At 34.0% G+C, this 14,562-nt stretch overlaps 2 protein-coding genes across 2 annotated transcripts; one reads left to right on the plus strand and one right to left on the minus strand.

Annotated features, from left to right (window-relative positions):
* Window positions 1-4,687: 4,687 nt before the first annotated feature.
* LOC143550536 (aspartyl protease family protein At5g10770-like) lies at window positions 4,688-6,042 on the minus strand (the record flags this gene model as incomplete). Its single annotated transcript, XM_077041163.1, has 1 exon — window positions 4,688-6,042. A coding segment is annotated over one exon (1,269 nt), but the record flags the coding sequence as incomplete, so codon positions are not given.
* A 3,784-nt stretch (window positions 6,043-9,826) lies between these two features.
* Window positions 9,827-14,199, plus strand: LOC143550544 (phenylalanine ammonia-lyase-like). Its single transcript, XM_077041170.1, has 4 exons — window positions 9,827-10,215; window positions 11,543-12,120; window positions 12,467-13,035; window positions 13,391-14,199. The coding sequence occupies exons 1-4, from the start codon at window positions 9,848-9,850 to the stop codon at window positions 13,991-13,993; spliced, it is 2,118 nt and encodes a 705-aa protein (XP_076897285.1). The 5' UTR covers window positions 9,827-9,847; the 3' UTR covers window positions 13,994-14,199.
* Window positions 14,200-14,562: the final 363 nt, after the last annotated feature.

Below are 14,562 nucleotides of genomic sequence, written 5' to 3' on the forward strand. Positions count from 1 at the left end.
GAGGTGGCCAGTGGAGCAATGGCGGGGTGGCAAGGTGAATGCATAGACCATGGTGGCGGTGCATGGTGGTCAAGGCGGCAACAACGTGGGCCGTGGCAGTGATGAGGCGGGAGTGGTGGTGGTACATGGTAGATGTGACGACAATTAGTCATTCGTTAAAGTGATGCATGAGCATCAGATCCATTAAGTCGGCCCGGCCCAAATATTTATTTACATTTATAAATAAGGTTGTTAGGTTTTTTTAGTCAGCTTTTGAATTTTGAATAAACAATTTTACTTTAGAACCTATTGGTTTCAAGCTTTTGACTAGTAATCATACGAGTTTCTTAATTGCCATTTGATATGATGATGCAGTTAGAAACCAAAAGGTTCTAAACTTCAAGGTTTACAATGTTTATTCAAAATCTAAAAAGTGACTAAACAAAAAACTTAACAACCTTATCTATAAATGAAAATAAATATTTGGGTCGGGCCGACTTAATGAACCAGACGCTCCTGCATCACAGAGATTCATTTACTTTAGTTGAATCCTTCACATTCTAGAAGGATTGTTTGTAACACCTATGCATTTTCATGCATGAAATCACTAGTCTTTTATACTCGTATTTAATAAGGTCCGTGTATTAGTTCACCATCTATATTCTTATGGAATCATATATTATTTATTTCTAGTTATTAACATTATTTTCATATGCACAATTACATGTTTCTATGTACATTTAGTTATACATGGTTAATTGTTAACGTGACACGTTTAACCGGGAATGCCTAGATTTAATATTTGTCATTGTCAATTTTATCCTAAAGTAATTTTATTTATATCCTTAAATTCAAATTAAGAATAACCTTCTAGAATATTCTATTCTTGATCTCCAAGATTAGCCTTATCCAAATTTGAATTCAAGTCCTAGTCAAATTCTATCTCTAATTCATCATAATCTCTTCTCTAAACACCCCTATAAATTGAACTCCCTAGCACCCCTAAAATTCATTCCAAACCTGCATATTCCAAAGCCCCAAGGTTGAAAATTCGTGATCATCATCCTCTCAAAGATTCACAACTCGTTTCCTTCCTAGTAAGTTCTATTTTCCGTTTAATGTTTTGTTCTTTCATTCTGCAGAAAAACCTTTTATTTCAACGCTTAGATCTTGGTCATACTATAACCAAATCACGAATTTCAAAAGCCTAAATTGGTTCTTTATGTGTCTAGTATCTCTGTAATTTTTGGTGTAAAATTTTATAAACTTTAAAACGTTTTTATTATTTTTCTTTAACAAAGGGTCTTGCTGAAAATCCTAACAGATAACTTTAGCCTCAAAACAAATGTCATAACTCACTCATGTTTACGAATTATGACCCAATTTTTGGATATATTGTAGACCTTCTAATTATAAAAATTATCCAACTGGAATCTCCTCAATTTGTTAAATTATCGATTTGTAGTTATTTTTCTACTAAACTGACTCAGAATCAGACCCCTCGGTAGTCTATGAATTTTATATTTTTTTTTATAAACACTTAAATCTTATAAAAAATATCCAAGTTAAAAAACTCATACGGTTACAAGATATAAAATTTTCGTAATCTAACTCAAAAGTTTACTATTTTTAAAAATTCGTGTCTTGAACAGTAAACAACCTATTCTTTTCTAGAAAAGATAATCTAAAACCCTAAACCATAAAGTATCACTTGAAACCCTAAAATCCAATTGTACTTCCAAACAAACACCAAGTCTATAGATATTCAACCAAGGGTCCTGTCACCAAGGCTACGGCCTAAGGAAAAACCAAGTGGCGTGTCCGGGCGTGAATGGACCTACTTACCTTTTCCTGGGAACCTGAGGTCGGAGATTCTATTCCACCGAAATAGGGTCACATTCTAACAACTTTCTTGATCATTAGGGCTCTAAACAAAAGCGTTACAAGTCTCAATTCATCAACGAAGGTGAGTTCATAGCCCCTTTTACATGCTTTTAAACGTTTTATACTTCGGGGTGGAAACATGCATAATCAATTTGTTTTACATGTTATTGGATTCAAGCTTTATTCATGATATTCATTGTGTGATTATTACAAGTGTATACTTAATCGCATGTACAACCATTAACTTGTTAAAGCCCGTGGTAGTATGATGATAGATCTATTGGCCCGACCCGCCCACGCAGGCCTTAGGTAGAGGCTTGTGTGTTCAGAATCCGACGATCGTTAAACATTAAACATAATAGTCTAATCGTGGATTAGACGACTCGCTAAACGTGTCAGAGGTTTGGTTGTAATCACAAAGTATACAGAGTAACTTAACACATATGGATTGCTTTCAACTTAAAACTTATTTTATTAAAACCTATGTTCTCACCAACTATTTTTAGTTGACACTCTCGCATGTTTTTCAGGTATTGGAAATTTGTTCGTTGAAGATTACTTGATGCAAGATATAGGATTGCATGATTGGACCTAGATGACTATAAAACAATTCATTGTATCTCTGTATTGCTTGATATTAAATTAAATTTAACGACTATTGTAACACGTAGTATCATGTGCTATGAACAATCACCGTCTCACCTCGACGTATTCCGCCGTCGGTTGGGGTGTGACATTGTTGAATTCATTTACATCGCATGCAAGAATTTGGTAGAATAAATTTCAACTGGGACTCATATGCCAATTGAACAAACTATCAAGGACATTGAGGTTGCTTCGAAGATACCCCGTCCAAATCCCAACAATTATCATCGCAACAAACACATTAACAAGAATTAAAATTCCCATTACATTAAATTCAATTGAATTCCGCAAACTAAATGACCCAAGAATTTATTTTAGTACATCTGTATTAAATATTATGGTTTAAGTTTGATTTATAATTTCAGAAAGTGTTGATTAGCAAAGGATCATAAAATTAGGATAGACTATCCAAGATGGAACACACTTGAAAGATGCAAAGATCATTAAACTTTGGCTCCTCATATGTTTTCAAACTTCCTATCAAAATTTTGGTATTTTATTCTATTGTTTTTTTTTCAAAGCTTGCATACTTTTATGAATTGTAGAAAATTTAAGTTTGACCGGTTAATTTTGTATTTTATGAAGGGCAAATAACATAAAAGGCTAATGTTTTCGCAAACCAATTAAAAATCAAGTCGTCAAAATCAATTTTTTATGAATCGCGGTTGAAAATGGACCACAAATGGCTGGTTATCTAACAGCGGGACTGTATTTAAAGTTCTCCTCTATTGTAACAGTGATAGCCTAATTGGTACTATTAAGTGCTCATGGAGGTTTAGGTTTTGTTTTATTTAATAAATATTTGACATAAAGAAGGTTTACAATAATTGTAATTGACATAAAGAAGGTTTTGGTTGGCTCATGATGTAACATGATTGAGGATTTGGATGCATATAAAAATCAATGATGGAAGTAGAGGTTAAAGATAACGTGTCAACGATTTAAAACACAATGAAATGTCATGCATGTCACATTACTTATAGGTATAATTTAAATAGGATACAAACAAGTAGGTAATATATCAAATACCATCATATCAAAAACTTAAATCTACTTTCTAGAGCATTTTATTATATAAGTTTTAAAAAATTAGCATGTCAATTCTCATATCATTATCCGTTAATCTTTTTACATTTACACCATTTTATTATATACATTAAAAGCAAATAAATAAATAAATGAACACGTGTTAAATTAATATTAATATTTCTCTTATTATATTGCTTTTCTAGCTAGCCACATATACAAACCCAATTCGTATGGATGAATACCTTACAACGTTCTTTACAAAACTTTAATTGTGTCGGTTGGGTGTTTAATATTTCAATCAGACTCGAAAACACTAAATTGAAACTGAAATGACCCGAATAACCAGAATTAGAATAATAAACGTTTTCCTTTGTAATAAATTTTAAGTATTTCTTGTTTTTTCTATTCTTGTCAAATTCCAAGTAACCCAAATTAGAATAATTATTCTTTTTATAACTTTGAAGCTTTTCAAAATTTTCTAATTTTGTATTATTTTTCCTTATTGGATTTGTTAGAATGAGTTTGAATCAAATACAACTTAAATTAGTGTGCTAATTGTGTAAATTAAGTAGTGCAATTAAATAATTACAACATAGTGTGATTATAGGTAGCGTAATTACAGCATAGTGTAATTATATTGCTTATATATATAATTACACTATTTTATTTGCATAATTAACATGTTAATTTAATTTGTACATTAACTTTCATATATTAGAATAGACATATTCATATAAGCTTATTCAAATTCGAATTCAGTTTTAAAACTTTTAAATTTAAATAACCCAATTTGAATCACAAGAATACACCGAAAACCGAACCGACAAACCTCATTTGAGGTTGTTTTTTTTTTCTCACACAAGTTCAATCTAATATCATTCTCGGGTAAGATAGAACTTCGTGAATTGAAATTTTTTGGTTGTATTGTTCAAAACAAAATTTTGCTACGGAAGGTGTTTGATGTTACAAATTACAATTTTGCAATCTTTCTATGTGGACAAAATACCTTTGTCATCATGCATTGAATTTAAAAGCAATCAAATTTACATTTTGTTGCATATATATAAATATAAATCCCAATATCAAACAATGCAGGTAATCAATATTAATAACCAAAACCTGCATCAACATTCAACACATTATTCAAGCAATCTTTTTTTCTAAAGTGATCCTATAAAGCCTTTAAATATAACATTGTATCACTGTGACATTATCCTTCAAATGGTATATATTCATTCAAGCACACCCTCCGGGACCGAACCCTACCTTCCCGCCCGCCACGTCATACACGACCGCCAACGTCTTCTGTTGAACATTCCCAAATATCCCAATATCCGAATCGTCCCCATTGGCGGCAAACGCTAAGCACACTTGACTAAGTCCATTTGCATAAAGAATACCTTGTGGTGCAATATTCACAATTGTATTCCCACCCCACACCACACTTATTTTTGGTATTGCAACTGTTTGATATTTACTCAAATCGTAACACGTGTCAAGTATAGATAGCGGTTTGGTTAACGGGTATTTCGACATTTGTGCTCTAAACGCCTTACTTAGAGCTGAGTAGGCGGTAGGAGGGAGCCGAGTGATCACGGTTCCCGAGTCTATAATAATCCCTGATGTCTTAAACAATGTTGGACTTATAGGTAGTTTGGCCCCACCAACGGTTATAGCCGTTAGTGTAAGCCCATAGAACGAACCGCCTCGTGAGCTAGTTGAGAGTGGCGTGTATTTAATATTGCGAGCCAGACTACTTCCAAAACTTAAGTAACCCGTTGAGCTAGACCGCGACGGGAGACAATAAGAGAAAACCTTTCTATACTTGTTTGCGGTTTGTGAGATGATAGATAGCTTCTCGCGGCCAAGCCCAAGTAGGCCCGCGGATTGACCAAAGAGCCCTTGGTTGTTTTGACCGCACCCGAAATAGAAGTCATTGACTACATCTTTTGGAGTCAATGTGAGTTTCTCTTTTCCCAAGAAACCAACCAAGTATGACGAGTCACCGTATTGGATACCGTACACGCACGTGGACACACTGCAACCGGGGGTGTTCCCGGTTGCAGGAATGAGGTCAGAACACGTGGTTGCACCACATGAAATGTTGGTGTATGTGGTGGACCCGGAGGGGGTGAATATGGGGTCTAGTTGGTCATAACATGATCTTGCACAAGGTTGGCATTGGGTCCATGTTAGGTCGCTACCCGTGTCGAATATGAGTGAGAGTTTCTTGGGTGGCGTGCCTAGCCCGACTGTGACAAAGTAGTTACCCGAGCCGATGGTGGTACCGGATTTTGCGGGGATGGTGGCCTTGGAGCCAAGTATGTCTTTGTTTCCATTGTTGATGGCTAGCCTAGCTCTTATTGAGTTTACTCTAGATTGGTCATGGGTTAATATTTCTTCCACTGTTAAGAGTTTAGCCGTGTCTTCACTTAATGTAGAGCATGGTCCATGTTTGTGAACCACTTCCAGTGACCCCTTTGCTCTCTTGTTACCTAGTTCATAGAGTTAGACAAGAAAGTTTGAGAATTTATGTGTTTCATATGTTACGTTATTACGTTACATGACCTGGCCATAAACCTTAAACCCTATGCCCCTGTCAGTATAGTCGCACTTGTGTAAAACTAGCTTAGGCACCGAAACAACCCCGAAAGTTGATTATTTTCATGTCATGGTCGTGTCATATCGGACATTGACACTCATAACATAATTTGATGTTGATTATAAGCTAAACCTAATTAGATTCCAAACAAAACCAACCCAACAAAAACCATATTATATGAATAAAAGGAAGGCCCCCTTTCCATGTGAATCTTCAATAAAACTAGCATACAAAACAAAAAACATTTTTGTCATACTTTAGTGGTGACAATATATTATTGTCCATGTGCTTATGATATTTTTATGCTATATAATTTATTAAAAAAACTTAAATTTTATGCATCGTAGACTAATTTAGTTAAATTGTATTTTAAGTATAGAAAACATTTTCAAATTAGAATTAGACGGTTGATGAATCATGGTTAAAATCTTATCATTTACGCTTAAAAAATCATCTTTAATCATTAAAACCCTAAATAATCTATTACTATACATTATTTAAGAAGGAAGATCTATAATAGCCATAAAATTTTGACTCAACTTTTGAGAATTTATATCATTTTCATACTGGTTGGGACTCATGTATCTTAAGCTACAAGTATCGCACTGTATAATAACTACACACTCTATATATAATTAGTCATTCGTAATCAGTTAACACTTCAATATATATATAATATACATGATAAATCAACATTTTTTGGTCCATTAAAATAAGATATATGACCGTAAATAATAAAAATAAATAAAACATTATTATTTTGTATGTATTTTTTAAAATAAAAAAAGTATATTTATTAACATTTATTTCTCAATCTCTCACCAAATAATAATATTAATAATATTAACAACAATAATAATGAATAAATAATAATAAACTTGATAATAATGGTGGCTCATGAAAGTGTGTTGGCAAAGAATTAGTGATGATCGAATAATCTACTAGCGGTGGTTGTTTAATTACCTATCTAGGAGTCCATTTCTTTCTTTCATTTCGTGCAAAAAGGTAACATTGAAAGAGACTAATAAAACATTTTCTATTTTGAGCTTTGTATCATTTGGTAATGCTAAATTAGCTTTTCCCACTCCTTCTATCAAGTTTGTAGGACCTGATATTGTATTGATGATCCCTTTTGTTGGTTTCAGTTCATAAAAATATTTTTTAGATCTAAGTATAGTATGTGTGGCTCCACTATCCGCTATACATATATCTTCTTCATTTGTTTGATCTTGTGCTCCGGTGATTTTCATTTTAAATCTTGAAAAATATTAAGAGAAAAAAATAAGTGTATAACGAAGACATATGATATTTTAATAAGAACTTTAATTGAAACACAAGTAGTACATGGAAGAGAAACTACATAATTAAAGATAATGAGAACACACTTAATAATTGCATCTAATTATAGTAGTCAAGCAACTTTGTTTCAAAGTTCCATCCCAAAGTCTTCAACGCTCAGCTCAGCATTGATATTATTAAAGTTATCAACATGGTTCACTTCTTTCTCTTTTCCTTTTAGAGAGGCTTGGTACAGTTCACACAGATGTGGAGCTGTGCGACAAGCCTTTGCCCAGTGGTTTGTACTTCCACATCTAAAACATGAAGTGCCATTGTTTTCGGACCTACCAGCTTCATTCCATTTATTTTGGTGGTTGGAATTGGTATTGTGTGGGACATGATAATTATTGGCTCTCTGGTTACGACCACGACCACGGCCACGACCACGACCGTAAGAGTTATTGTTCCATTTGAATGGATGCTTACGATCATTAAAATGCCTTTTGTCAAAATGACCACGTCCACGTCCACGGCCTCGTCCTCGTCCTCGGCTTTGTTCCCATTTATGATCAGAATTTTTATGAGAACTTTTGTGAGCAACATGTGCTTCTGGTATTGCTAATGAACCCGTGGGACGATATTGATGATTTTTCATCAATAATTCATTATTTTTCTCTGCTACAAGGAGTAATGCATTTAGATCAGAGTATCTCTTAAAATTCTGCAAACGATAATGTGTTTGCAAGTTTATATTTGATGCATGAAACGTGGAGAAAGTTTTCTCTAACTTTTCTTCCTCTGTTACAGGATACCCACAAAATTCTAGCTTTGAACAAATTCGGTATAAAGCAGAGGTGTAATCATTTACCCTCTTAAAATCTTGGAACCTAAGACTGTTCCATTCATCTCTAGAAGTAGGAAGTAAAACTTCCTTTAGATGACCGAATCTGCTTTTCAAATCTTCCCATAACATATATGGGTTATCATAATTAAAATACTCATGCTGTAGCAATTCATCAATATGTTTATGGATGAAAACATCAGCTCTTGCTTTATCCTGGTCAGAGCAATCATTGTATTCTTGGATTGCGTCTAACACATCCATAGATTTTAAATGTCTTTTGACATTTGCTGTCCAAGACATATAATTTTCTCCAGAAATGTTGAGTGCTGGGAATTCGAGTTTTGCTATATTTGACATTTTGTTGCTAAACATAATAGAGCAAATAATAAGATAAATATTAGAATCCATATATATCAATCAACAATGAGATACAATACATTGGTAGAGCTATAAACATATAAAAGAAAAAGAAAATGTCGAAATCTTCAGATGGGAGATTAAAAATTAGAATGAGAAGTAGTATAAGCATTATAGTGACCAACATCAAAACCGGGTGAATCATTTTGAGAATTTTATCTTGGATAAATTTAATAAGAAGAATGTTTGTTGTAAATGAAATAGGGTTAATGATTGGTTATTTATAGTGGAGGTTTATAACCCGTTTATAACGGTTATATTACCGTTTATAACGGTAATATTACCGTTTGTGTGTGTGTGTATATATATAATATATAATATTAATTATTTTAAAGTAAGATAATAAATAAGATATTAAATACAGTTTATTTTATAAAATATATATATAATTAGTATGTACAATAATAAGAATAGAATTGTTAGTGTAAATAAATCTAACTTCTAAAATAGTTATCAAATTTTAATAACAATGTTTATACACATTATTGCTATTACTCAGTATATTAGTTAGTATATGTATATGCATAGATATATATCTAATGTACATAATTAAAGAAGTGTTTATGATGTTTATGTAGATACCTTTGTGTCTATTACCTTTCTTGATTAGGATATAAGCGGCTCGTGCTGATAACGTGTTGTGATATTAGCCCAAACTTTAACAAGCTTATAATATATGAACTTCAAGAAACAAGGAAATATGAGAATATGAGAATTTTACTGGATATCAACCTTCGTTCAAATCATTCTATTTATAAGGAAAAAAAAACTACCGTGCAAAAAGTAAAATACCGACAATCTAAATTATTCAATTTTCACTTGAGTGTTCGTGTGAATAAAGGTGTTTGACAATTGTGTCATCCACTAATAATTCATACATCCACCAATAATTCATAACAACACATAAATTTTTGTAACTATTTTAAATAATTAAATAGTACATTGTGTCGTCAACCTACTCAAAAGAATTTTTCTTCTTTTCATTGAAAAACCCACGTGGCATAAATCTCACCGTTGATTTCAATGACCATTAATCGCACGGCCACTATTATTTTTCAACTAACTCATAGGCCAGCCGAACATAATACTAAATAGTCTATTTAAACAACATCATATTCCATGTTTTATCTAACTTCCTAACAAATATTCAATATTTTCACTTAACAAAAATGGAGAATGCAATTAATGAGAATCTATGCATGAATGATCCATTGAATTGGGGTGCCGCTGCGGCCGCGCTAAGCGGCAGCCACCTTGATGAGGTAAAGAGAATGGTGGAGGAGTACCGAAATCCGGTTGTGACATTAGGTGGCAAAAAACTTACTATTGCTCAAGTGGCTGCGGTCGCCACCAGAAGTGCCACGGATGTTATGGTGGAGTTATCGGAGTCTGCTAGGGACGGGGTGACCGCGAGCAGTGATTGGGTGATGGAGAGCACGATGAATGGTACTGATACATATGGTATCACCACCGGCTTTGGTGCTACCTCTCACCGGAGAACCAAAGAGGGTGGAGCACTTCAACATGAGCTCATTAGGTACATTTTTATTATATAAATTTATGTTATATTAATAATAAACTTAGTATATTATTATTAACTAATTAACTATTTGAATGAAATATAGTTAGGATCTAACAAAACCATATAATAACAATGCACGTATATAATAACTTATACTATTTATACTTATCTAGTGAGTATGTTCGTATTAATTAGACTCTTACTATTGAAGTTGGTGGGATAGGTTAACTAAAACCTTGTAGTTGTCATTTCTTATTATTACTTTTTTTTTAAACCATTTTTAATCGGTCAAAGTGGATTATAATTCTTCCTTGTTTTTAATTAGTTTTTGTCCTTTCGTTTGGCTTTCGCTAGATTCATTTTATAGAGCGAGTTATTCGAATAATAGTTTCCACCTAAAATAATGTCTATTAAATGATTTTTATATCACAACCAGACTGTTTGGTTTCGGACTAAATTAAAGTGATTAGATATATGAAAATGGAAGTATGAAATATAGACGATGATAAGTGATAACATTACGACTATCTTAAAATAAATAACATAGTTTGGCTGAATTGCAGCTGAATCATTTTTGTGTTTTATAATTTAAATTCTCAAATATATTGTTTTTTTTTTCTTTTTTGTTATGCTGTTTGATTATTCTAACTCACAACCTTTTTTTTTTTGAACGACCAATAAAAATATATATATTATATATGAATTCCTACTCATAACTATTCGCAAAAACTAATTTCTCACCATCCAACTAAACCCAATTTTTCACTCACATAGAACCTAACTTAACCCAAAATTTTCAAATTCCAAACCAAACCATTTTTTAATTAAATAAATATAATTTATGATTGTTCTCATATTCTTACGAACACAATAAATATTAAAAATTATAATATTATTTCAAAACAAATTAGCTATTTATTATGTAAAACTTTAAAACATGGTCTATATTTATTTTATTAGAAAATAATTTTTTGGAAGAATTGGTTGTAAATAAAATTTATAGCGAAATTCCTAAAAAAGAAGAAAATAAATTGTGCCTTTTGATTAAAAAAAGTTAATATTACAAGTTATTAGACAAAAATAAAAATTCTACATGAAATGAATTATCAAAAAATAACACTTAACAGTCTGAAAATTTAAAAACTACGAAAAAAAGGTTGTGACCTACGTTGGTGGAACAAGTGAACAACTTGGTTGTGAAGATAAATATAATTTTTTTTTTGTTTTAAATAATTTGGATGGAAAAGTGATGTTGAATTAGAAATTGAGATAGAAAAAAGTATCTCAACTTATAAAGAAAATGAATTGTATGTTATATTCATGTGAAACTAAACCATTTCAGATTCTTAAACGCTGGAATTTTCGGTACCGGCACAGAATCCGACCACATGCTGCCACAATCCACCACAAGAGCCTCCATGTTGGTCAGAATCAACACCCTCCTCCAAGGCTACTCCGGCATCCGCTTCGAAATCTTGGAAGCCATCACATCTTTCCTCAACCACAACATCACCCCATGCCTCCCCCTTCGCGGCACAATAACCGCCTCGGGCGACATTATCCCACTTTCCTACATTGCTGGGATATTAACCGGCCGCCCCAACTCCAAAGCCGTGGGCCCCACCGGAGAAATCCTCGATGCCACCGCCGCTTTTCAACATGCCCGACTCGGTCCCGGGTTTTTTGACCTACAACCTAAAGAAGGACTTGCATTGGTCAATGGGACCGCGGTTGGGTCAGCATTGGCGGCGGAGGTGCTTTTCGAAGCGAACATTCTTGCAGTCTTGGCGGAAGTCTTGTCCGCCTTGTTTGCGGAAGTCATGCAAGGAAAACCCGAGTTTACGGACCATTTGACGCATAAACTTAAGCACCACCCCGGACAAATCGAAGCAGCTGCCATCATGGAACACATTTTAGAAGGTATTAATATTTCCGTAGTTTGATATGCTAACACCATTATATAGGGCACTGTAAGCCTGACAACCGGTGGATGCCCGTAATTTTCAGAGTCAAAACACCTTTTTATATATTTTTTTAATTTTTTTTTCTTTTTTACAAAATAGGTATGGATCTTAATCATTTTTAAATATATTGGGACCAAAATTTTTTTTTTATCGATAACTTGATAGGGTGTGCGGCCTTTTTATATCGAATCAGCCGAGGTATTTAAAGCATAGGGGTCGGCCCTGATTCAGAGGATACATTATAATGTGAATTAGATGCAATTAAGATAAATTTAAAGCCTCAATCATATGTCCTCTAACAGGTAGTTCATATGTGAAAGAAGCCAAAATAATACATGAAATGGACCCGCTACAAAAGCCGAAACAAGATCGTTACGCTCTCCGTACATCTCCTCAATGGCTCGGACCACTTATTGAAGTGATCCGCGCATCAACAAAGTCTATCGAGCGAGAGATTAACTCGGTTAACGATAACCCGTTGATTGATGTTTCAAGAAATATGGCACGCCATGGAGGAAACTTTCAAGGGACCCCGATTGGTGTGTCGATGGATAATGCTCGGTTAGCGATTGCATCTATCGGGAAGCTCATGTTTGTGCAATTTTCCGAGCTAGTGAATGACTTGTACAATAATGGGTTGCCATCGAATCTTTCGGGGGGTCGAAACCCTAGTTTGGATTATGGTTTCAAAGGAGCTGAGATAGCTATGGCTGCTTATTGTTCGGAGCTTCAGTTCTTGGCTAACCCGGTAACCAATCATGTGGAAAGTGCCGAGCAACATAACCAAGACGTTAACTCGTTAGGGTTGATTTCGGCAAGAAAAACAGCTGAAGCCGTTGAGATTTTAAAGCTCATGTCATCAACTTACTTGGTATAGTACCCGAGTTTTATTAAAAATAACATATTTATGCATGGATACACATTGGTATTTCTGGGTTTGTTTCATAAGAAGGTTATCGCCCTTGCCAAGGGTGACCTTTGGTCTTAATCTTCTCTGCTCGTTGACAAAGTTAGAGCATGGAAATTAAGACCAAACAGGTCGTGATAACCTCCTTTTGAAATAAATCCAAGTTAATACCCTCTTCTAGTTCATCTATTGGATGAATAACCATTTATATAAAAAGATCGTTTATATATATCATATCAATATAAGTAATTGATCAACAATAATAATAATAATAATAATAATAATAATAATATCTTACGGCGTTTTCATTATTTAACAGGTAGCACTATGTCAAGCAATCGACTTAAGGCACTTGGAGGAAAACCTAAAGTTAACCGTCAAGAATGTGATTAGCCAAGCGGCTAAGAAAGCGTTAACCATGGGTCCGAATGGCGAGCTTCACCCGGCTCGGTTTTGTGAAAAGGATTTGCTCAAAGTTGTAGACCGTGAACATGTGTTTGCATACATTGATGACCCATGCAGTGCTACGTACCCACTCATGCAAAAGCTAAGGCAAGTAATAGTTGATCATGCTCTTGCAAACATGAAAGCTGAAATGGATTCAAACACATCAATCTTTCAAAAGATTGGTGCTTTTGAGGAAGAACTGCATACCCTTTTGCCTAAAGAAGCTGAAAACACGCGGGTAGATCACGAAAGTGGCAAACTGGCTGTATTTAATAGGATTGAGGAATGTAGGTCGTATCCGTTGTATAAGTTTGTGAGGACAGAGCTTGGAACCGGTTATTTGACAGGAGAGAAGACGGTGTCACCCGGGGAGGAGTTTGATAAGGTTTTCTCGGCGATATGCGAAGGGAGGTTGATTAATCCGTTGCTTGATTGCTTGAAGATGTGGGATGGGACTCCACTACCCATTTCGTAAGTGAAATGAGTTCGTTTCGGTCAATTTGATATACATCAAACGACGCTCGATATCTTTAGTTTAAATGTTGTAATCTAATATGTACCTTGTTGATTTTGTGTCTTGAAACTTGTTGGATGATCAAACTGTAATATAAACATTTTATTTTCGTTTTTCATGAAACTGTTATGTAACTTTTGTAAATTTAAATAAATTAGTTGGATGGTCACATTGAGAACAACTTATTATAAATCTCATGAATTTTATTTAAAACTATGAGATTTATTATCGATTATCGTTTGGGAGATCAATTTGTATCATGAAGTAATGCTCGAACATGACTTGTCTAATGATTTCGATTAAGATTTCTTATGGACTAATCATGGATTGATCATTCGGTAATAAGGGAAGCAGAAACGAACTCAAAGCTTCACCCCTACACCTCACCTACACCGTGACAAATATCCAAAAACAAGATTAGAACCCTCGATGGCACGAAAGTCACGCTTTCGTCTTGGACAAAGTTGTTCAAACTGCACGCCAAGGCATACAGTGTATTGGAGCATATTGATGGTACAGAAGCTCCAACT

This window comes from Bidens hawaiensis, unplaced genomic scaffold, assembly GCF_021521415.1.
Source record: "Bidens hawaiensis isolate Kalapana, Puna unplaced genomic scaffold, B.hawaiensis_p1.1 tig00016045_1, whole genome shotgun sequence".
Lineage (NCBI taxonomy): Eukaryota > Viridiplantae > Streptophyta > Magnoliopsida > Asterales > Asteraceae > Bidens > Bidens hawaiensis.

Coding starts and splice junctions, on each gene's coding strand:
- LOC143550544 (XM_077041170.1), top strand. CDS start 9,848: ATGGAGAATGCAATTAATGAGAATCTATGCATGAATGATCCATTGAAT. Junction 10,216..11,542: donor CTTCAACATGAGCTCATTAG/GTACATTTTTAT, acceptor AAACCATTTCAG/ATTCTTAAACGCTGGAATTT. Junction 13,036..13,390: donor TCATGTCATCAACTTACTTG/GTATAGTACCCG, acceptor ATTATTTAACAG/GTAGCACTATGTCAAGCAAT.